The following is a 20,269-nucleotide window of genomic DNA, read 5'->3' as shown; positions in this document are numbered from 1 at the left end:
AGGCTGGAGACGGGTTAACACACTTGGTGCCACACATCCTGCTATTTTAACTGCATTATCTCCTTGAGATTTGGGTGCCATCATGGTGCCCCTTTTTAGAGCAGGACATCTAGGCTCGGAGAGGCTGACTTCCCCAAATCCCACCGCTAATGACCAAAGTTCAGTCTATGCCACAGTCTCACTGTCCCCTTGGATTTCAAAAGTTCAGGAACCCTGGACACTTAACCCTGGCTTTAGCGCATCTATATTTCACAACATGCCAGTGAAGTCAACGCCATCAGTTCCAGTTTGGGTAAGAAAACGAAGGCTTCGAGCAGTTAACTACTCTGCTCAGGATCACTCCTGGTGGCAGAGCCAGGGTTCCGACCACAGTCGGTCTCAATCCAGAAACCGTATTCCCAACTTCCACATCTGGTGGCCCTACCCAGGCACTCCTTGGTCTACTGGAACAATAATCCCATGACGCTCTTGACTTTCAGAGACCCATGGCAAACCCCAGAGCTGAGCTGTGGGCTTCCATTCAGGCCCCTGGGCTTCTGGCTTACTCTTCCCTCATTGATCCAGTTGATCCTGAGCATACTGACCAGCTGGGGGCTGAGAGTAGACTGACAACCAGATGCCAACCCTCCCCGCGTCAGGTAAGGCCTCACTCAAAGAGGACAACAATGAAGCAACTTCTAAGAGTTTATTAATGTGAGTTTTTAAAAACAAGCATCCATACCAGTGTGGGGATGAGGGTGGGAGGAGAGGAGAGGAAATGGGAGGGGAGGGTGGTCAGCAGGAAGGAATTCTGCTCTATTGGTAATAAAGCTCCAGGTTCATCCCGTCGTGGATTTCATCTGAAGTAAAGGTGTTAAGGCATTCTCACTGTGGGCTCCATCTCCACCCCCCTCATCTTGCACAGGTGGGTCAGGGTGGCCTGAGGCTCCCACCCTGGGCCAAGGAATGTATTTTGAACTGGGTCATTTTGATTTGGAAAGAATCCAAACCATAAGAAAAAAAAAAAGTTCACCCTCCTTTTGCATAACAGACAGGTCTGAGTCTCACTCCACCCTGACCTCCTGTCCACACTCAGGTCTACTTGAGTTCAGTAATAAATACTTTGACCTTTAAGTGTCTTCTAAGCCAAATCAAAGTATTTCACCACCCACCCTCCTGCCCCAACAAAATAATTACATGGCTCCCATTTTCGAAATGTTTACCGTGTGCTGCCTACTAAGTTAAACACTTCATGCACACAATCTCATATAGACTCCAGCACTGAGCAAAGAGAACCGAGTCTGGTGTGCAGACCCTTCCTCAAGAAGTCACACAAAGGATACAGTCTCCCAGAGACACATGGTCCTTAAAAATCGTGTACCTGTGGGATAGAAACCTTTTAGACAGAAGCCTAAGGGGGCTTTTCATACTGGAGGGGAGCTGAGGAAGCCCCACCCAGGCAGAGGGCTGCCTGCAGGGCTGTGGAACCCAACGTCCGGACTGGTCCTGTCCAGCGCCCAGTTCTACCACTGCACTTACCACTTCTTCAGGACGATCTTGTTCCAACGGGTGCCAGTTTGGGCTGCGATTAGCTTCTTAAGGTCCCCGATGGTGTCATCAGTGCTGGGCGCAGAGGAGTTAAGGAAAATGGAAGGGGGAGGTAGAACGTGGCAGAGGGCATTCCAGGGCTGAATGCACTCTGCCAGGCCCCCGTCCAGCCCCTCACCCCGGTTTAACTAAAGTCACCCCACAACACAGCCTGAGGTGCCGGCCTTATGCCAGGCACCGCGGGAACCACTGCCTCTCGGCCGCCGGTGGATACTTGCACTTAACGCGGACCTTCTTCCCCAGACGGTCGTTGCAAACAACCTCGATCATCCTGTCTGGAGCTACACGGGGCGCGGGGTGGAAGGCAGCAGAGTCAGCCCTTCAGGGGTCTCCCAGGACCCAAGACCCCGGGGTTTGGGTCCGATGTTCACCCCCTCAACCTCCCAGATCCGTGTCCTCCAGGGCCCCAAGTCCCAGGACCGCGCACCCCAGGTAGCCGCGCCTCCCCTTTCCAGGTCGCCCGAATGGCCGGCCTCGTCTCTCGCAAGGGCACAGACCCTTGATGGCCGGGTCCCATCAGCTTTCCCCGACTCTATCTGGACCGCTCTACCTGGCCCCTTACCTCGAAACGCCTAGAATCCGCCGACGCCACAACCTCCTCTCTCGAGGGCGGAACCCCGGTCAGAGCCGGAAGCGGAAGTGCACAACCGGAAGCGTCAGCCCCTGCTCCCTGCTCAACACCCCTCCGACTTCTTTCCGGTCGGGTCCCGGGGCCCAGGATGGGTATGCGGGTCCCGGGAGCGGTACGAGGTCCCGAGCCCGGGTAGGGAACACCTGTCGTGGGTGCATGGGGGACAAGTCGGGGTCTCGGCCCCTGCCTGGCCGGGGAAGGGGCGTGGAAGGAAAGCCATTGGTCAGGGACCGGCGCCCAGCCCGCTGGAAACCGTTGGTTGAGGCCCCTTAGATGGGAGAAGCCGTCTTGTGTGGCGTCCGGTAGGAGCTTGGGGCGGGGCGTTTCTGGGGACATCCCGTGGGGGTAGTGACCTCCCGGTTTTGAGCCCGACGAAGCCTCTTAATTGCAGCTTCAGGGCTATGGGGAGCCTGGATCGAGTCATGCAGTCATCTGGTCTGGCCCTTGCCTGCATTCAGGGCTGGGCCTTGGAAGTGTTTTGCTCACCCCTCCCCTTTGGCTGTCGCGCCTGCCCCCCCCCCCCCCCGGACACCTGGGCGCAGACTGCGGTCAGGAAGCAGAGGAGCCGCCTGATGCCGTCCTGGACGCCAGCACTTAGAATGGAGTCCAAGTTGCACGCCAACCGGCAACACCGGCAAGTAAACCGGAAAGGGCACAAAGGCAGAATCGCTCTGGTTTGTGTCTTCAAGGAAGGTCGCTCCCGCCCTGCAGAGCGCAGTTTGTACCCGATCTCAGCCATGCCGGTCAGTGCCGAAGAAGCCCCTGGACTGGTCTGATTCTCCAGAGCTGGTGGGACAGGGGGTGCCCCTCTCTAAGTCCAACCAGACAGCTACCAAGGGAACTAGTCAACCATTCTTTCTCAGCAGACAGGATTTTCCCCGTTTGGTGACCCGGAAGGGATTCGCCCCGAAAACGAGCCACCACTTCTGGTTTGCCCAATCCATCTTCTCAAACTGGGATGTGAGATTAGGTGTTAGACGTGAGAGGCCATCCTGTGGGAAGGGCAGGTGCTCTGGGACCCGTGGGGTGCTGACCTGACTTAGGGAGCTGGCCCAAGAGGTCCTACCACAAACACGAGGTTCAGGGGCCTTTCTGCTCAGAACTTTGACCTGTGACTCCTCAGAGAGCCCTTCTGAGTGCTCGTGAGAGGGCCGCCAGTCTGAATGGAAGACTTAAACTCAGATTGGAGACACAGGCTTTGGATTTAGACAGATGAGTCAAAACCTCAACATTACCCCTTAATATTAAACTATATGATTTCAAGTAAGACAGTTACCCACACTTATTCTTTTTTTTTTTAAATACTTTTTAAAATTTATTTTTTGAGAGAGCGAGCAGGGAAGGGACAGAGAGAGAATCCCAAGCAGGCTCCCCACCGTCAGCACAGAGCCCGATGTGGGGCTCGAAGTCATGAACCATGAGATCATGACCTGAGCTGAAACCAAGAGTTGTAAGTTTAACGGTCTGAGCCACCCAGGCGCCCCTACCCACATTTATTCTTTTTTTCATCTACGGAAAGGGGACAGCAATTCCCACTCTAGGATTGTAGTAAGAATTGGTCTTGGACCAGCCTCTGACAGTTCTTTAAGAATTTACACAAGAGGCGCCTGGGTGGCTCCGTTTGTTAAGCGTCTGACTTTGGCTCAGGTCATGATCTTGAGGTTCTTGAGTTTGAGCCCCGCATCGGGCTCTGCTGGCAGCACAGATCCCGCTTCAGATCTTCTGTCCTCTCTTCTCTCTGCCCCTCCCTGGCTCATGCTATCTCTCAAAAATAAATAAACAAGGGACAAGGGCAGCCCCAACCCCCTATCTGAGCAGCAGCAGGTGTGCTGTCTGAGGTGCTGGCCTAGGGAGAAGGTAGGTGCTTCCCGGGAGGAAGAATTCTGGGTCACAACCCAAGGAGCAAGCTGGTCAGGCCCTCTCTGCCCCCTGTTTCCTGGGTTTCTGACCCAGAGGAAGGATCCACTATGTGAGGATTTCTTCCCTCCATCGTTGAATGCTGGTGGAGCAGGAGATGGTTCTTAGGAACCCCTTATAACTGAGCAAGGGGCTCAGTTATAAGGGAACATTTGGGTTCTGCTGAACTTAAAAGCAGTTGCCACGCCTGAGGCTCACCAGAGGGGAAAGAATCTTAGGGGCAGAGGGAATTGCTTACGAGTTCCCTTTCCCCAATGTCTCAGCCTGTCAGCAGGACTTGGAGGGACAGCAGTGACCAAGGCTGACCCACTACCCCAGAATTCAGTCTGACAGAAGAATAAGACAAATGAAGAGGTCTTCTGTACGATGTGACAGATGCTGTGAGGGGGAAGCCCAAGGTGCTGGGAGCAAAGACATCATTCCCCATGCGTGATGGCATTGGCTTTCCAGAGGATATCAAGACCACAGAGGACTGTGCTAGAGGGCTGTACTGTGGCATCAGATCTTAGCTGTGGCCCTGGGAAGTGACTTGGCCTCTGGAGGATTCTTCTGGTCTTTCCACAGTTGCAAGATGGTTGCGGAAGCATGAAGCATTTTTTTCTATATCTTTGTTTGAGGAAAAATATCAAAGGGTGTTGATTTCTTAATAAACATTTGGAACTTTTGTTTTCTTAAGGCAATAATTGCACGTGGTAAAAATTCAAGCCATGTAAAAGTACATCTATGACAGCATAAAGTCTCGTTACCCTTCAGATCCCAGCCCTCCCCAGGGGCAAGTACCATTAAAAGTTTCCATTTTCTAGAGAAAGTCCTGCATCTTCTAAAGTGTGATAGGGAGCCTCCCAAGAAAATGATTAAAACTTTCAGATGTTAACACATTTCAAAAGAGACAGACACTTTGTATTTTGAAGTAACATACAATATTTTGAATTATATCAAAGGGCAGAAACGAATGACTTGGTTTTTATACAGGTCTTCACGTATAAAGAGTGAAAAATACAGGGGCTCCTGGGTGGCTCAGTCAGTTAAGCATCTGACTTTGGCTTAGGTCATGATCTCACAGCTCATGAGAGGTCATGATCTCACAGCTCATGAGAGGTCATGATCTCACAGCTCATGAGTTTGAGCCCTGCGTCGGGCTCTGTGCTGACAGGTCAGAGCCTGGGGCCTGCTTGGGATTCTGTGTCTCCCACCCTTTCTGCCCCTCCCCTGCTCACACTCTATCTCTCTCTCTCCTTCAGAAATAAATAGGGGCACCTGGGTGGCTCAGTCGGTTAAGCGTCCAACTTCGGCTTAGGTCATGATCTCACTACTCATGGGTTTGTACCCCACATTGGGCTTGTGCTAATAGCTCAGAACCTGGAGCCTGCTTCAGATTCTGTGTCTCCCTCGGTCTCTGCCCCTCTCCACTCGCACTCTATCTCTCTCTCTCAAAAATGAATAAATGTTAAAAAAAATTAAAACGAGCGCCTGGGTGGCTCAGTTAGTTAAGTGTCCGACTTCGGCTCAGGTCGTGATCTTACGGTTTGTGGGTTCAAGCCCCACGTCCGGCTTTGTGCTGCCAGCTAGCTCAGAGCCTGGAGCCTGTTTGAGATTCTGTCTCCCTCTCTCTCTGACCCTCCCCTGCTCACGCTGTCTCTTTTCTCTCTCAGAAATAAATAAAACATTAAGAAAATAAGACAATTTAAAACAAAAAACAAAAATAAACATTAAAAAAACAAAAAAGTGAAACATAATTGTGTGCATTTTTTGGAGATCTATGTAAATCAAACTACCCAGTGATCTCTACACCTTTTGCTTTTTTTTTTAAATTTTTTTGCTACTATGAACAATGCTGCTCTAAGCATTTGTGTCTTTTTTTTAATGTTTTTTTTTTTTTGAGAGAGACAGAGTGTGAGTGGGGGAGGGGCAGAGAAAGGAGACACAATCAGAAGCAGACTCCAGCCTCTGAGCTGTTAGCACAGAGCCCAGAGTGGGGCTTGAACTCACAGACTGTGAGATAATGGCCTGAGCCAAAGTCAAATACTTAACTGAGTAAGCCACCCAGGCGCCCCTGCTTTTTATTTTTATTTTGAATTAAAAAAAATGTTTATTTAGTTTGAGAGAGAGAAAATGCAAGCAGAGTAGGGGCAGAGAGAGAGGGAATATCCCAGGTAGGCTCCTCGCTGTCAGTGCAGAGCCCGATGCAACGCTTGATCTCATGAACAGTGAAATCATGACCTGGGTCAAAGTCAAGAGTCAGATGCTCAACCGACTGAGCTACCCAGGCTCCCCTACACCTTTTGCTTTTTAAAGCGATCCTGGAGATTGTTTGAAATGCCACAGAAAGACGTACCTCATTTTTTTTTTTTTAATAGCAATTTGAGATCCTAGACATGGGTTTCTTGGGTCCAATAGAGGCTGATATATTGCTAAATTGCCTTCAAGAATTTGAATCAATTCTGCCCTTTCTGCAGGGGTGAAAGAGTCTGTTTCTTCACACCAAAGCCAGTGTGTGTATTTTCCAGTTTCTTCATCTTTTTTAAGCTGATAGATGGAAACCATAGTGTTTTACTTTTTATTTATTTATGGATAAGTGTGCGCATACTGATGTATTTCTTTTTAGCTTTACCGAAGTATAGTTGACAGGCAAAATTGCACACATTTAATGTTCACATTTTAATGAGTTTAGCTTTTTTGAATTTTTTAAATGTTTGTTTACATTTTTTTTTAAGTTATTTGTATTTAGGGGCTCTTGGGTGGCTCAGTCAGTTAATCCACCCACTTGGGATCAGGCCTTAATTTCATGGTTCATGAGTTCGAGCCCCCCCATTGGGCTCTCTGCTGTCAGCACAGGTCAGCTTCAGATCCTCAATCTCCCGCTCTCTCTGCCCCTCCCCTACTTGTGCATGTGAATGCTCTCCCACCCCCGAAAAATAAACATTAAAAAAAGTCTACTTAATTTTAGTAATCTCTAAACCCATTATGGGGCCCAAACTCAAGGCCCTGAGATTGAGTCAAATGCTCTTCTAACTGAACCAGCCAGATGTCCCTGTTTTGCATTAAAAAAAATTTTTTTTAAGTTTATTTTGAGAGAGAAAGTGCGAGTAGGGGAAGGGATAGAGAGTGTGGAGAGATTGAGAATCCCAAGCACGCTCTGGGCCATCAGAGTGGAGCCCAAGGAGGGGCTCAAAGTCATGAACCAAAATATGACCTGAGCCAAAGTTGGAACTTAACCGACTCAGCCACCAAAGTGCCCCATCCATTTCTTTTTAAAACAGTTTTCAGCATCTCCAATTTCTGCGTGTGTGTGTGTGTGTATGTATTGAAAACATTTATTGCCATTATAGGCTCTTGGGGGAATGGTTTAGGAAAACCTCAGTATTAAATTTCACATCCCTTTTGACCCATCAAACTGACTCCTGGTTATTTATCCAATAGAAATAATAACATGGGGGGGGAGGGTAGGTGCCTGGGTGGCTCAGTTGATTAAGCGTCCGACTTTGGCTCAGGTCATGATCTGCCTGTTCAAGCCCTGCATCAGGTTCTGTGCTGACAGCTCAGAGCCTGGAACCTACTTCAGATTCTGTCTCCCTCTCTCTCTGCCCCTCCCCTGCTCTCTCGCTCTCTCTCTCAAAAGTAAGTAAACATTAAAAAATTAAAAAAATAAATAAAAACATGAGACGTATATGTATATACACATGTATAGACATATATAAAATAATATTTAGCTCCAATATTGTCTGTGTAACAACTCTGGAACAGCTTGAATACTCATCAATATAGGGATGTTTGGAAAAAATTCAGTGCTCTTATGAATTGCTAATTTAAAAATGAGTGATGGGGTAGCTGGATGGGTCACAGTACAGCATGTGACCCTGGATATCAGGGTTGTGGGTTCAAGTCCCACGTTGGGTATAGCAATTACTTGAAAATAAAATCTTAAAAAAAAAAAAAAAAAATGAGTGATATGGTGCCCCTAGCTGGCTCAGTTGGTACAGCATGTGACTCTTGATCTCAGAGTCATGAGTTCAAGCCCCATGTTAGGCATGGAACCTACTTAAAAATGTCTAAATTTATCTCCAGGTTGTACATTCAAGACCCACAATGGGTGTAGAGATTACCTAAAAATAAAATCTTAAAGGGGCACTGGATGACTCAGTTGGTTAAGCATCGGACACTTTTTTTTTTTTAATTTCTTTTTGAGAGAGAGACAGAGTATAAGTAGCGGAGGGGCAGAGAGAGGCACAGAATCTGAAGCTGCTTCAGCCTCTGAGCTGTCAGCACAAAGCCCGGTGTGGGGGGCTTGAACCCATGAACCACAGGATCATGACCTGAGCTGAAGTTGGACACTTAAGCAACTGAGCCACGAGGCACTCAAGCATTGGACTCTTGATTTCTGCTCAGCTCATGATCTCACAATTTGTGAAATGGAGCCCTGTGTGGGACTCTGCTAACCGCACAGAGCCTGTTTAGGATTCTCTCTCTCCCTTGCTCTCTGCTTCTCCCCTGCTCTCTTGTGCGTGCATTCGCTCTCTCTCAAATAAATTCTTAAAAAATTATAAAATCTTAGGGGTACCTGGGCGTCTCAGTTGGGTAAACATCTGACTCCTGATTTGGGCTCAAGTCATGAACTCCCTGTTGTGGTATGGAACCAGGCATCCGGGCAACAAGCTGGGCGTGGAGCCTGCTTGAGATGCTCTCTCTCTGCCCGTCCCCGCACATGCACGCACTCTCAAAAACAAAACAAAATAGAGGCGCCTGGGTGGCCGAGTTAAGCAAATGACTTGGCTCAGGTCATGATCTCGAGGTTTGTGAGTTCAAGCCCCGTGTCAGGCTCTATGCTGACAGCTCAGAGCCTGGAACCTTGCTTCAAATTCTGTGTCTCCCTCTCTCTGCCTCTCCCCTGCTCGTTCTCTCTGTCTCTCAAAAATAAGTAAATGATAAAAAATTTTTTAAAAGAACGACATACATTTGGCAGGAGTGTCAATTCAGCGTCTGTGGAGAACAACTTGGCTCTACCAATCAAAATGAAAGGTTGAGTCCACCCTTTAACAAGCTGTTTTGGTTCTACAAATTCACTCTTGTTTGTAGGCATCAAAAAGCATTATTAGATACAAAAGCTAGGGCCTCGCTCTCCTTTAGGCCAGCCGTTAGTCGTCCCGCCCCAACGTGGCTCTCAAGACTCCGGGCTTGGCCCTGGGGTCTGTAGCCCCGCCCACCCAAGATTCGCCGTGCTCCGGGCTTGTCCCGCCCTTAGGCCCGGCCGGGGGCCGCCCGTCAACAATCGAGCCACTTATCCCAGGCTGGATCCCAGTTCCCAGCCCCGCCTCGAGCCTAGTTCCCGCCCCAAAGTCGTCCCTGGGTCTCCGGTCACCGCCCCAGGCCCGCCCCTGAGCCCCTAGTCACTGTCCGGTCCCTGCCTCCCGGCTCTGTCCTAGCTCCAGCCCCGCCCACAGCCTTGGCCCCGCCCCGACCCCGCCCCCGGATTGCATCACCGCCTCAGCCACGCCTTCCGGGCTCAGGCCTGGTTCCCAGCGCTTCGCCTGCGCTCCGTCCAGATAGTGGGCGGGCGTGTCGCCGCGGCCCAGGCATGTCGCGGCGAGAGGAAAGCTGACTCTCCGCCGGCTGCTGGAGGCGGCGGCCACCGCCCTGCCGGCACCCCCAGCCACCCGCCGCCTGCCGGCGCCCGGAGAGCGAGATCCCGAATCCCCTTAGCCACCAGCGGAAGTGCGTGTCGGCGGGATCATGGCGACTCTGGCGGACCTGCCGGACTCAGTTCTGTTGGAGATCTTCTCTTACCTCCCGGTCCGGGATCGAATTCGCATCTCCAGGTGCGGCCCCGCCCCGCGGGGGGTGGGGTGGGAAAGGGCCGGGCGGGGGCGAGGGATGCACCTTGAGATACGGATCCGGTTCCCGGGGATTCGCGGTTAGTGTTTTTAACGGCGGGTCCCCTCCCCCAGGGTTTGTCACCGCTGGAAGAGGCTGGTGGACGACCGGTGGCTCTGGCGACACGTCGACCTGACTTTGTACACGGTACGCGGGGCCAACCCGGCGGGCATGGGGCGCGGTCGGGTCTCCGGGCCGCGAGGCCCACCCCTTGCACCCTAGATTTCGAGCTTGGCAGTCCAGGGCGCATCCCGGCAGCGTCCCTTACCCCGCCCCTCGGTGACCTCCGGGCCTGTGTCCTCATCTCCAAAATGAGGATAACCAATATCGTGCAGGGAGCTTAGAGCAGTGTCTGGCGTACAGAAAGCATATGACAAATGTCTCCTGATTACATTAGCTGTTAATGAGTTTTCCTGGAGAAATCATTCTCCAGATTCAACTTAATTTCCAGAATTTATTTCCTGAGTAGTGCAACTGAACCTCTTCCACGTTTTCCCACTTGCATTGTATTTTTCTCCTTTTCTTGTGTACTATTTCAAATATATATATAGAAATGTATAGAGGATAATAATTTAACCCATTTTAACCTTTAGTCTTTTTTTTTTTTTTAAGTTTATTTAGTTTGAGAGATAGAGGGAGCAGGGGAGGGCCAGAGGGAGAGGAAGGGAGAGAGAATTCCAAGCAGGCTCTAGTTCTGAGCTTGGAGCCCAACCTGGGGCTCAAACGCACCAACCATGGGATCATGACCTGAGCCGAAATCAAGAGTCAAATGCTTAAGGTACTGAGCCACCCAGGCGCCCCTAACCTTTGGTCATTTTTTGCTGCAGATCATGTGAAACATACATGAAAAGGCTTATGTGTATGTATATCCATGTGACGTTTTTAGATATGTTCATTGTATTTTTTGAAACCCTTCTTCAGAGGTGACCACTATTATAAAATGGATTTGTGGTATTCCTTTTACATTTTTGTTTACTTCCTGTGTGAGTACCCATAAGCAATATACAATTTTTGTTAATGTGTTTCTAATGTTGAAATAATGCTATTCTGCCTAGGTAATTAAGTGCTATTTATTACATATCCACAGATGACTTCATTCATACAATATTGCTTTTCACACATATCAATCTAGTTCCTTCCTTTCAACTTGTCAAATGAATATACCACAATTTGTTTACCTATTTACCTGTTGACAGACCTTTAGGTTATTTCCAACTTTTTACTACTGTGAACAGTGTTATGAAGTAGAGTGAAACTTTCCTGTGTATATGAATCACCTAAGAATCTTGTTAAGATGATGATTCTAGGGCATCTGGCTGGCTCATTCAGCAGAGCATGTAACTCTTGATCTCGGGGTTGTGAGTTCAAGCCCCACGTTGGGCGTAGAGATAACTTAAAAATAATTTTAAAAAAATAATAAAAAAATAAAGTGCTGATTATGATTCAGTGAACTGGGTGGGACCCCAGATTCTGAATTTCTAACGGCCTCTCAGGTTTTATGCGAGGCACAAATTTTACACTATGCAGTTTCTTTTTTCTATTTTCTTTCTTTCTTTTTTTTTTTTTTTAATGTTTATTTATTTTTGAGAGACAGAGAATGTGCAAGCAGGGGAGGAGCAGAGAGAGTCCAAAGCAGGCTCCCTCCATGCCTCTAGCACAGAGGCCAACATGGGGCTCAAACCCATGAACTGTGAGATCATGACCTGAGCTGAAGTGGACTCTCAGTCTAGCCACGCAGGCACCCCTATGGTCTTTTTTTTTCTTAAAGGCTAAATGCACATACAATGAAATGCAGGGTGCTTCCGGTTACATTTTGTTTATTTTTCAATAATTAACTTCCCAGGGTTAAGTTTTACAGTTTTCACCATTGTGATTTTCATTATTATTATTATTATTTTGAATGTTTGTTTATTTCTGAGAGAGAGAGAGAGAGAGCGGGACCAGGGGAGGGGCAGAGAGAGTGGGAGACACAGGGTCTGAAGCAGGACATGGGGCTTGAACTCACGAACTGTGAGGTCACAACCTGAGCTGAAGTCAGACATTTAACCCACTGAGTCACCCAGGCGCCCCTATTATCATTATTTTTTTTTAAACATGGCTTTAATTTACTCTGGGCAGTTGTAGCCTTTTTCAATTGGATTTTGTGTCACTTCTTCCTAGTGGCAGTGGGCATTAAGAAAGGGATAAAATGCTGGTGACCTGTTTGCTTTCTCACTCTGGATAACAAGGACACCCCTCTGTTGCTTCAGACAGATCTGTTATGATTTTCTGTTTTCCCTCATTGCTTTTGTTCAAACCTAGAAGTCAAGGGGTGCTTGGGTGGCTCAGTTGGTTAAGTGTCCGACTTTGGCTCAGGTCATGATTTCACGATTTGTGGGTTTGAGCCCCGCGTCGGGCTCTGTGCTGACAGCTAGCTCAGAGCCTGGAGCCTGTTTCGGATTCTGTGTCTCCCTCTCTCTCTGACCCTCCCCGGCTCATGCTCTCTCTCTCAGAAATAAATAAAAACATTAAAAAAAAAATTAAACAAACAAACAAACCTAGAAGCCAAAATGATGGGGTTAAATTGTCCTGTTATCCCTGGGGAGGTGCGTGGTGAGATGAGGCTGGCGGGGGAGGGCAGAGGCCTGGGGGGGGACATTGCCGCAGCTGGGGCTGGTCCATCTCCAGGCAGGCAGGGGTCGTGGAATATTCTCCATATCTCTCACGCTGTCACCCGCATCCCCGGCTCTTACAGATGCGGCCTAAAGTCATGTGGCACCTCCTTCGCCGGTACATGGCTTCCCGGCTCCATTCCCTGCGGATGGGCGGTTACCTGTTCTCAGGCTCCCAGGCCCCTCAGCTGTCCCCTGCCTTGATGAGGGCCCTGGGCCAGAAGTGCCCCAACCTGAAGCGTCTCTGCCTGCACGTGGCCGACCTGACCATGGTGCCCATCACCAGCCTGCCCTGCACCCTGAGGACCCTGGAGCTGCACAGCTGCGAGATCTCCATGGCCTGGCTCCTCAGGGAGCAGGACCCCACCGTGCTGCCCTTGCTCGAGTGCATCGTGCTGGACCGAGTCCCCGCCTTCCGCGATGAGCACCTGCAGGGCCTGACGCGCTTCCGCGCCCTGCGGTCGCTGGTGCTGGGCGGTACCTACCGCGTGACCGAGACGGGGCTGGATGCGGGCCTACAGGAGCTGAGCTACCTGCGGAGGCTGGAGGTGCTGGGCTGCACCCTGTCAGCCGACAGCACCCTCCTGGCCATCAGTCGCCACCTCCGGGAGGTGCGGAAGATCCGGCTGACCGTGAGGGGCCTCTCGGCCCCCGGCCTGTCTGTCTTGGAGGGCATGCCGGCCCTGGAGAGTCTGTGCTTGCTAGGCCCTCTCATCACCCCAGAAATGCCTTCCCCGGCTGAAATCCTCTCTTCCTGCCTTGCCATGCCCAAGCTCAGGGTCCTTGAGCTGCAGGGGCTGGGGTGGGAGGGTCAGGAGGCCGAGAGGATCTTGTGTAAGGGGCTGCCCCACTGTGTGGTCATCGTCAGGGCCTGCCCCAAAGAGTCCATGGACTGGTGGATGTGACTGTACCACGCATCCACGTCACCTTTCATGGCTGAGCCCCAGACCCTCCGAATAGTGCCTTGCAGAGGGCCTGTAATCGGGCTGCACGGGCCTGAGAGCCTTGGGGCCTCCGGACAGTTCGAATCCCTGTTTGCCAGTTGTTTGGCCTCCGTGACATTAGCCAGCCTCTCGGAGGGCCTGTCCCCACATCTGGAAGTGGGGAAGATCATACAGCTACCTCATGGTTACATTGTGAAGCCTTACTCTCTACCAGCCCTGGGCCGCAAGGGTCCTCGATGACAGGTCGTTCTCAGGAACAGGATGGATGCAGCAGGGTGGGGTTAGGATTAGGGGGACCTGAGGGACCAGGGCCCCTTTAGGAGTCCCGGAAAGACCGTCTATGCATGTGCACCCCCACACCGACACACCATTGATACACGAGGGACAAGATGAGAAAGCCAAGGAAGACTTCTGCTTTGACGATCGAAAGTGTCAATGAAGGTTTCAGTTGTATTTTTGGTATTTTGGTATTCCATATTTTCCAGTTTTTCCACAATATATATTATTTTGCTATTAAAGAAAAATAATTTGTTTTCCAAGAGCATTTGGTTTATTCATTCAACAAACATTTCTTATGTGTCCATTATTTCGCAGGCACTGTTCGAAGCCCTGGGGCCACAGCAGTGAACAAAACAAGACCTGAGCAGACAGCAGGGCGATCAGCTGCTGAACACATTGATATGATAATTGTAGAGACTGAGACGATTTAAAGTTTTTTTAATGTTTGTTTATTTATTTTTGAGAAAGAGACAGTGTGTGAGCATGTGAGGAGCAGAGAGAGGGAGGCAGAATCTGAAGCAGGCTCCAGGCTGTCAGCACAGAGCCCAATGCGGGGCTTGAACTCACAAATCGTGAGATCATGACCTGAGCCAGAGTTGGACGCTTAACCGACTGAGCCACCCAGGCGCCCCAAGACAGATGATTTTAAGCTAGGCTTACGTGATGGAGATTTCTGTGTCTGGTGGAGTGGGTGGGGTGAGCCCCTCAAGTCTGGAGACCCGAGGGGTGACGAGGAACCCACTCTGGGAAGTGCCAGGGAAACGAAGGTCAAGACCCTGAGATGGGAATGAGCTTGATTATCTTTCAACACAAGGAAGAAGATCTGTGTGGCCGAGAAAACAAGAGGTGAGCAACAGGAAGCAAAGTGAGAGAGCTGATGGGGTGAGGTTGGAGGGTCCCCACAGGTGGCCCAGGCTTTATGGGTTCAGAAAGTAGCAACTCCTTTTCCTGCCTGTTGTGTCTGAGCCACTTGAAAGACACAGGTGGCAGGCTGATAGCGATCAGGGGCGCCTGCCCTTGGGATGAATGTCACTTCTGACCCGAGCTGGGTAGGAGGGCGTGTATGAACTCTCCAGGTTCACCACCGGCCCGCCAGCCCAGCCTGCCTGCTCTGCGGTGGGCCAGAGCCAGAAGAGAAAACGGAGCTGAGCTGATATCCTTGGTTACTTGTTCCAAGCTCGCTTCTCAGAGGGCCTGGATGTCTCTCCTGTGCTTTCCCGCTAGCGGGTGGAGCGGAAGTTTTCCATCAGGCCACCTGAGGACTATGGTACGAGTGCTCCCCCAGTGTGGCCATGGTTGGGGTCTACCTGTCCCATGCTGTGATCAAATCTGGCAGCTCCGGCCCAGGGCACCTGGGGGACGAGATCGCTCTAGGCTGGGGCGTTAGGACTGAAGAAGGCTCAGGTTGGGACAGGAGATCGTGTTGTGAGGGTGTCTGCAGGCCTGAGGTCTGCTGTGGCGAGTGTGCTGGAGGGGCCAGCCCCCCTCTGATGCCGGGCTCTGCTGGTGGTCCTGGAGCAGCTCGAGGACAAAGAAAAAGTTTCCTTCCTTTCTTCTTCCTGCTTTTCCTGCAGAAAACGGAGCAGCGGGCATGAAGTTGGAGGCCATGGTGCACCCGGAAGTGCTTAGCAACCAGCACCAGCAAGTGGTGTTGGGGGGAAGACCTGATTTGTAGTGTGTGCCGATTTCCGTGGTGTAAGTGGCTGGTTTCATGCTACCAATAGTCTAACCACTGGCTCACAAAGTTCCTGCAAGTTTAACACTTGGCCCTCCTGAGCTGGCCTGGGCTGCCTTCAGCATGCCACTCGCGGGCGGTGTCTTTCTCCCGGGCCCACCCCACTTTGGTGACCCCTTCCCTGGGCTTAGCTCTGAGGGCTGGTAGCATTATGGCAGAGCTTCCATCCCTGTCCACTGCCTTCTGGACAAGGGGCCGGGGATATGAGGATGCCCTCTGTTATAAAATGTACCTGAGATCTGTTTTAATCACGTAAGGTAGGGGCGCCCAGGTGGCTCAGTGGGTTGAGTGGCCGACTTCGACTCGGGTCATGATCTCACAGTTCATGGGGTTAAGCTCCGCGTCGGGCTCTGTGCGGACAGCTCAGAGCCTGGAATCTGCTTCTAGTTCTGTGTGTGTCTCTCTCTCTGCCCCTCCCCCATTCATGTTCTGCCTCTTTCTCTCAAAAATAAATAAACTTAAAAAAATCTTTTTTCAAAAACCACGTACGGTGATGGACACAGAGACAACCATCTTTGGAGGAAAACTTTATTACAGTAAAACCTCGGTTTGCGACCACAATTTGTTCCGGAAACATGCTTGTAATCCAAAGCACTTGTATATCAAAGCAAATTTCCCCAGAAGAAAGAATGGAAACTCAGATGATTCATTCCACAACCCAGAAATATTCATATAAGAATGATTACAATACTGTAATATAATACAAAATAATAAAGAAAATACAAAATATAAAGAGAAAGAAACAAACTAACCTGCGCTTACCTTTGAAGACTTTCGTGGCTGGTGTGAGGAAGACAAGAGAGAGGAGAATGATTGTGTAGGACGACTTTCACTATCACTAACGGAATCACTGCTGTCTATTGGCTCAGTGGAATCTTTCTTGTCGTGCACCTTTAACAAGGAATCTATCAATGACACTTGTTTTTGCCTCCTTTTGAGGATTTCGCCGGGATGTGGCATTGCATTGTCGTTAAACAGATTCACCGCTTGCACTGCTACAGCCTCATTCAGGTGGCACTTTTCTACAAAATCTGGCACTGCTTCCCACATTTTACACATCTCCCTAATCTCAGTTGAGGTGAGGGATCCCTCCACCTTTTCCTCCTCCTTCTCTGCAGGGGAGATCTCCTCCATAGCTTCTTGCTGTTGCTCATGATGCAGGTCCGTCAGCCGTTGGTGGTCAGCTCCTGGCCATGTTCCTCCACCTGCTCTCGAATATCATCCTCATTCACCTCCAGGCCCCTGGTCTTCCCCAAGGACACACTTTCATCGACAATTGGTGGCTCTTGTTCATGAGCAAGCCCTTCTGAGTCATGTCCAAGAACGCAATTGGGCCGTAGTTTTCTACAAGCAGAATTGAGGATTCTCTTGGTGACCCCACGCTAGGCTCTATCAATGATCCTGAGCCACTTCACGATGTGGAAATGATTTTTCCAAAACTCTTGGAGGGTAACGTTTGTTCCTTCAGTCACCTCGAATCATTGCTGAAATAGCGCTTGGGTGTGAAGCTTTTTAAAGTTCGAAATGGGGGCGCCTAGGGGGCGCAGTCGGTTAAGCGTCCGACTTCGGCTCATGATCTCACAGTTCGTGGGTTCGAGCCCTGCATCAGACTCTGTGCTGACTGCCAGCTCAGAGCCTGGAGCCTGCTTCAGATTCTGTGTCCCTCTCTCTCTCTGCCTCTTCCCCTGCTCACTCTGTGTCTGTCTCTCAAAAATTCAATGTTAAATTAAAAAAAGAAATGAGGGGTGCCTGGGTGGCTCAGTTGGTTAAGTGTCCGATTTTGGCTCAGGTCATGATCTCACTGTTCTTGGGTTTTAGCCTTTCATCAGGCTCTGTGCTGACTGCCAGCTCAGAGCCTGGAGCCTGTTTCAGATTCTGTGTCTCCCTCTCTTTCTGACCCTCCCCTGCTCACGCTGTCTCCCTCTCTCAGAAATAAATAAAACATTTAAAAATTTTTTTAAAAAAAGAAAAGGTTTCTTCTCCCCAAGAGAAGATTCCATTTCATGCTAAAAAATAAAAAATAAAGTTCACAATGGCCTGCTGACCCATGGGCTGGAGGACTGGAGTGGTGTTGGGAGGAAGGAACTTGACCTTAACGAATTTGAATTCCTCAAGCCTGGAGGATGAGCAGGGGCATTATCCATAACCAGCAAGGCTTTGAGTGGCAGATTCTTTTCTAAAAGGTACAGTACGTGTAATTCTCCAGAGGAGGGGGGCACACACACAATGCCTCACAGAGGCATTACGGGGAAAAGCCAGGGTCTGTCGGAGGCAGGAATAGGAGGAAATCACCAGCTTGAGCCTTTATTATGGTTTTTGCAGGAAGAAATAGGTGAGGCAGGGTAGGCAAGCTGAAACATTTAGAATCGGCTAATTTGAATAATTTTGGTGGGCTCTGGGCTCTACAGGTGTTTCCTAGTTGTCTGTTACTGTCCCTGGGGTGATTTAGGGCATAGGAAACATTGACTTCCTGTATGCTAAGAGAGATAAAGAAGGTAGTTGGGTTGACTGGTTTGCATATGAAAGTGGACTCAAAAGCAAGTTGTTTGCTATCTCTAGGAATTACCCAACCCTCGGAAGGGTGTCCTCAGCCAGGTTTGCAAGGCCCTACGGTGTGAAAGCATCACAAATTACAGAAAATTAAAAACACGATGAATACACTCTCCACTGAAAGTAAAGAACAATCACAATAGCTAACATTTATTGAGTGTCTGTTTTGTGTCAGGTACTATGCTCAGTCCTTCATGCATGGACTTCTACCAGCAGCCCGTTGAGGAAGGTACAGAGGAGGAAACTGAAGCACCGAGAAGTTAAGTTGTCCAAAGTCACACAACTAAGAAAAGTAGCAGAACTGAATAATCTTATCTTATGGTCCTAACCCTTAGGCAAAGCTGCCTAGCGGATAGGTAGCGGTTCTAAAAGCCTGGCCCAACAGAGTGCCCCATCAGGGGACAAAGACTGGACATATAAATTATCATGTAGCTCTATTGAGGTATAATTTATAGGAATAGACAGCACATATTTAAGTGCATAAATGAAAATTTGTTAAATTTTTTTTAACACTTATTAATTTTTGAGAGAGAGAGAGAGACAGAGCATGAGCACGGGAGAGGCAGAGCCAGAGGCAGACACAATCCAAAGCAGGCTTCAGGCTCTGAGCTGTCAGCACAGAGCCATCAACGCAGGGCTCGAACCCACAAACTGTGAGATCATGACCTGAGCCAAAGTCAGAGGCTTAACCGACTGAGCCACCCAGGCGCCCCAACATAATTTGATAAGTTTTGACACATGTGTACACTTTTAAAACCATCACCACAATCAAGATAACAAATATTTCCATAACCCGCTAAACTTTCCCTGTGGCTCCTTTTAATTCTCCCTCCCTCCAACCCTGTTCCCAGACCTCCTTTCTGTCACTATAGATTATTTTTATTTTCCTAGAATTTTATATAAATAGAATCATATATGCTGTGTGTGTGTGAGAGAGAGAGAGAGACAGACAGACAGAGACAGACAGACATAAAGACAGAGAGACAGAGAATCTTGTCTTTTACTCATCATAATTATTTTGGATTCATCCAGGCTGTTGTAGGAATCAAAACCTTGTTCCTGAGTATTCCATCATGCGGCCATAAATAGCACAATTTGTTACCCATTCATCTTTTGATGGATATTTGTGTTAAAGCACATATATTTCATTAAAATAATTTTTCCTGATATAAAAAAGTAATATACGCATGTAAAGAATTTTAACATTACAAAAAGTGACCCTCTTTCTAATCCCAGGCCCCAGAGAAAATCACTGTGAGAAGTTTGATATATATATAGTCTTCTAGAATTGTGTCTACTACTGGGACTTTGGAGAAAAATCAAAGACATTTAAAACATTTTTAAAATGTTTATTTTTGAGAGAGAGAGAGTGAAAGAGAGAGAGAGCACACAGGGGAGGGGCAGAGAGAGAGGGAGACACAGAATCTGAAGCAGGCTCCCGGCTCCGAGCTGTCAGCACAGACCCTGACACAGGGCTCGAAGTCACAAGCTGTGAGATAGTGAGCTGACCCGAAGTCGGATGCCCAACTGACTGACCACCCAGCGGCCCCCTGACTCCATTTTAAATGACATTTCCTTTATTCAAGTTCATAAAATGGAAGCCTCTTCAATCAACAACTAAATGGCAGGCACTTAACATGGTACCTCCTTAAGCATGGACATTCCCTGGGCTTTGCTTACTGCTGCCTACAAAAGAAGAGGAAGAGGCTTTTTCTGTTTAACCTTTAAGATACTTATAGATCTTATGGTTGGAGTGCTCGCCTTATTTCCATGGGCCTTTTCTCACTCTTTATTTAAAAAATTTTTGGGGCGCCTGGGTGGCTCAGTCAGTTAAGTGTCTGACTTCGGCTCAGGTCATGATCTCACAGCTCGTGGGTTCGAGCCCTGCGTCGGGCTGTTGTACCCGAATCACGAATCCCCAGACCATCAAGGAGCCGACACCAATGCAAGTACATAAGGGTCTTTATTACAAGCTCGAGCAGGGGCTCACCTGTCAACCGGCTCAGTGGCAGCAGGGTGAAGCCCCGAACAATGGCGAGCAGGGTTTTTATGGGGTAAGGGACGGGGGTGTTACAGTGCACACATTGTACATATAGCATCATCACAT

General features: G+C 49.2%; 2 protein-coding genes and 1 long non-coding RNA gene across 3 annotated transcripts; 2 read left to right on the top strand and 1 right to left on the bottom strand.

The window, feature by feature from the left end:
- Positions 1–668: 668 nt before the first annotated feature.
- On the bottom strand, positions 669–2,260 carry UBL5 (ubiquitin like 5). Its single transcript, XM_039251025.1, has 5 exons — positions 2,150–2,260; positions 1,802–1,868; positions 1,519–1,602; positions 1,323–1,360; positions 669–839 (listed from the first exon to the last, which is right to left on the bottom strand). The coding sequence occupies exons 2-5, from the start codon at positions 1,855–1,857 to the stop codon at positions 796–798; spliced, it is 222 nt and encodes a 73-aa protein (XP_039106956.1). The 5' UTR covers positions 1,858–1,868; positions 2,150–2,260; the 3' UTR covers positions 669–795.
- A 485-nt stretch (positions 2,261–2,745) lies between these two features.
- On the top strand, positions 2,746–4,800 carry LOC120244472. The gene is made up of 2 exons (XR_005531549.1): positions 2,746–2,961; positions 4,399–4,800. It is a non-coding gene; the product is annotated as an uncharacterized LOC120244472 (long non-coding RNA).
- A 4,840-nt stretch (positions 4,801–9,640) lies between these two features.
- On the top strand, positions 9,641–14,086 carry FBXL12 (F-box and leucine rich repeat protein 12). Its single transcript, XM_039250933.1, has 3 exons — positions 9,641–9,948; positions 10,078–10,150; positions 12,738–14,086. Exons 1-3 carry the CDS (start codon positions 9,863–9,865, stop codon positions 13,557–13,559), a joined length of 981 nt encoding a protein of 326 aa, XP_039106864.1. The 5' UTR covers positions 9,641–9,862; the 3' UTR covers positions 13,560–14,086.
- Positions 14,087–20,269: the final 6,183 nt, after the last annotated feature.

Source organism: Hyaena hyaena, unplaced genomic scaffold (assembly GCF_003009895.1).
Source record: "Hyaena hyaena isolate Hyena2069 unplaced genomic scaffold, ASM300989v1 scaffold_392, whole genome shotgun sequence".
NCBI classification, from domain to species: Eukaryota; Metazoa; Chordata; class Mammalia; order Carnivora; family Hyaenidae; genus Hyaena; species Hyaena hyaena.
Note: the sequence above shows the minus strand (reverse complement) of the source record. Positions and strands in the feature narration are given on the sequence as shown.

What these genes read in the sequence shown, in the direction of transcription:
- UBL5 (XM_039251025.1), bottom strand. Translation starts at nt 1,857, where the DNA reads ATGATCGAGGTTGTTTGCAACGACCGTCTGGGGAAGAAGGTCCGCGTT. An exon ending in AAGGTCCGCGTTAAGTGCAA is followed by an intron (nt 1,603 to 1,801) that starts GTATCCACCGGC and finishes CTCTGCGCCCAG; the next exon opens with CACTGATGACACCATCGGGG. An exon ending in AAGATCGTCCTGAAGAAGTG is followed by an intron (nt 1,361 to 1,518) that starts GTAAGTGCAGTG and finishes TCTATCCCACAG; the next exon opens with GTACACGATTTTTAAGGACC.
- FBXL12 (XM_039250933.1), top strand. Translation starts at nt 9,863, where the DNA reads ATGGCGACTCTGGCGGACCTGCCGGACTCAGTTCTGTTGGAGATCTTC. An exon ending in GATCGAATTCGCATCTCCAG is followed by an intron (nt 9,949 to 10,077) that starts GTGCGGCCCCGC and finishes CCCCTCCCCCAG; the next exon opens with GGTTTGTCACCGCTGGAAGA. An exon ending in TCGACCTGACTTTGTACACG is followed by an intron (nt 10,151 to 12,737) that starts GTACGCGGGGCC and finishes CGGCTCTTACAG; the next exon opens with ATGCGGCCTAAAGTCATGTG.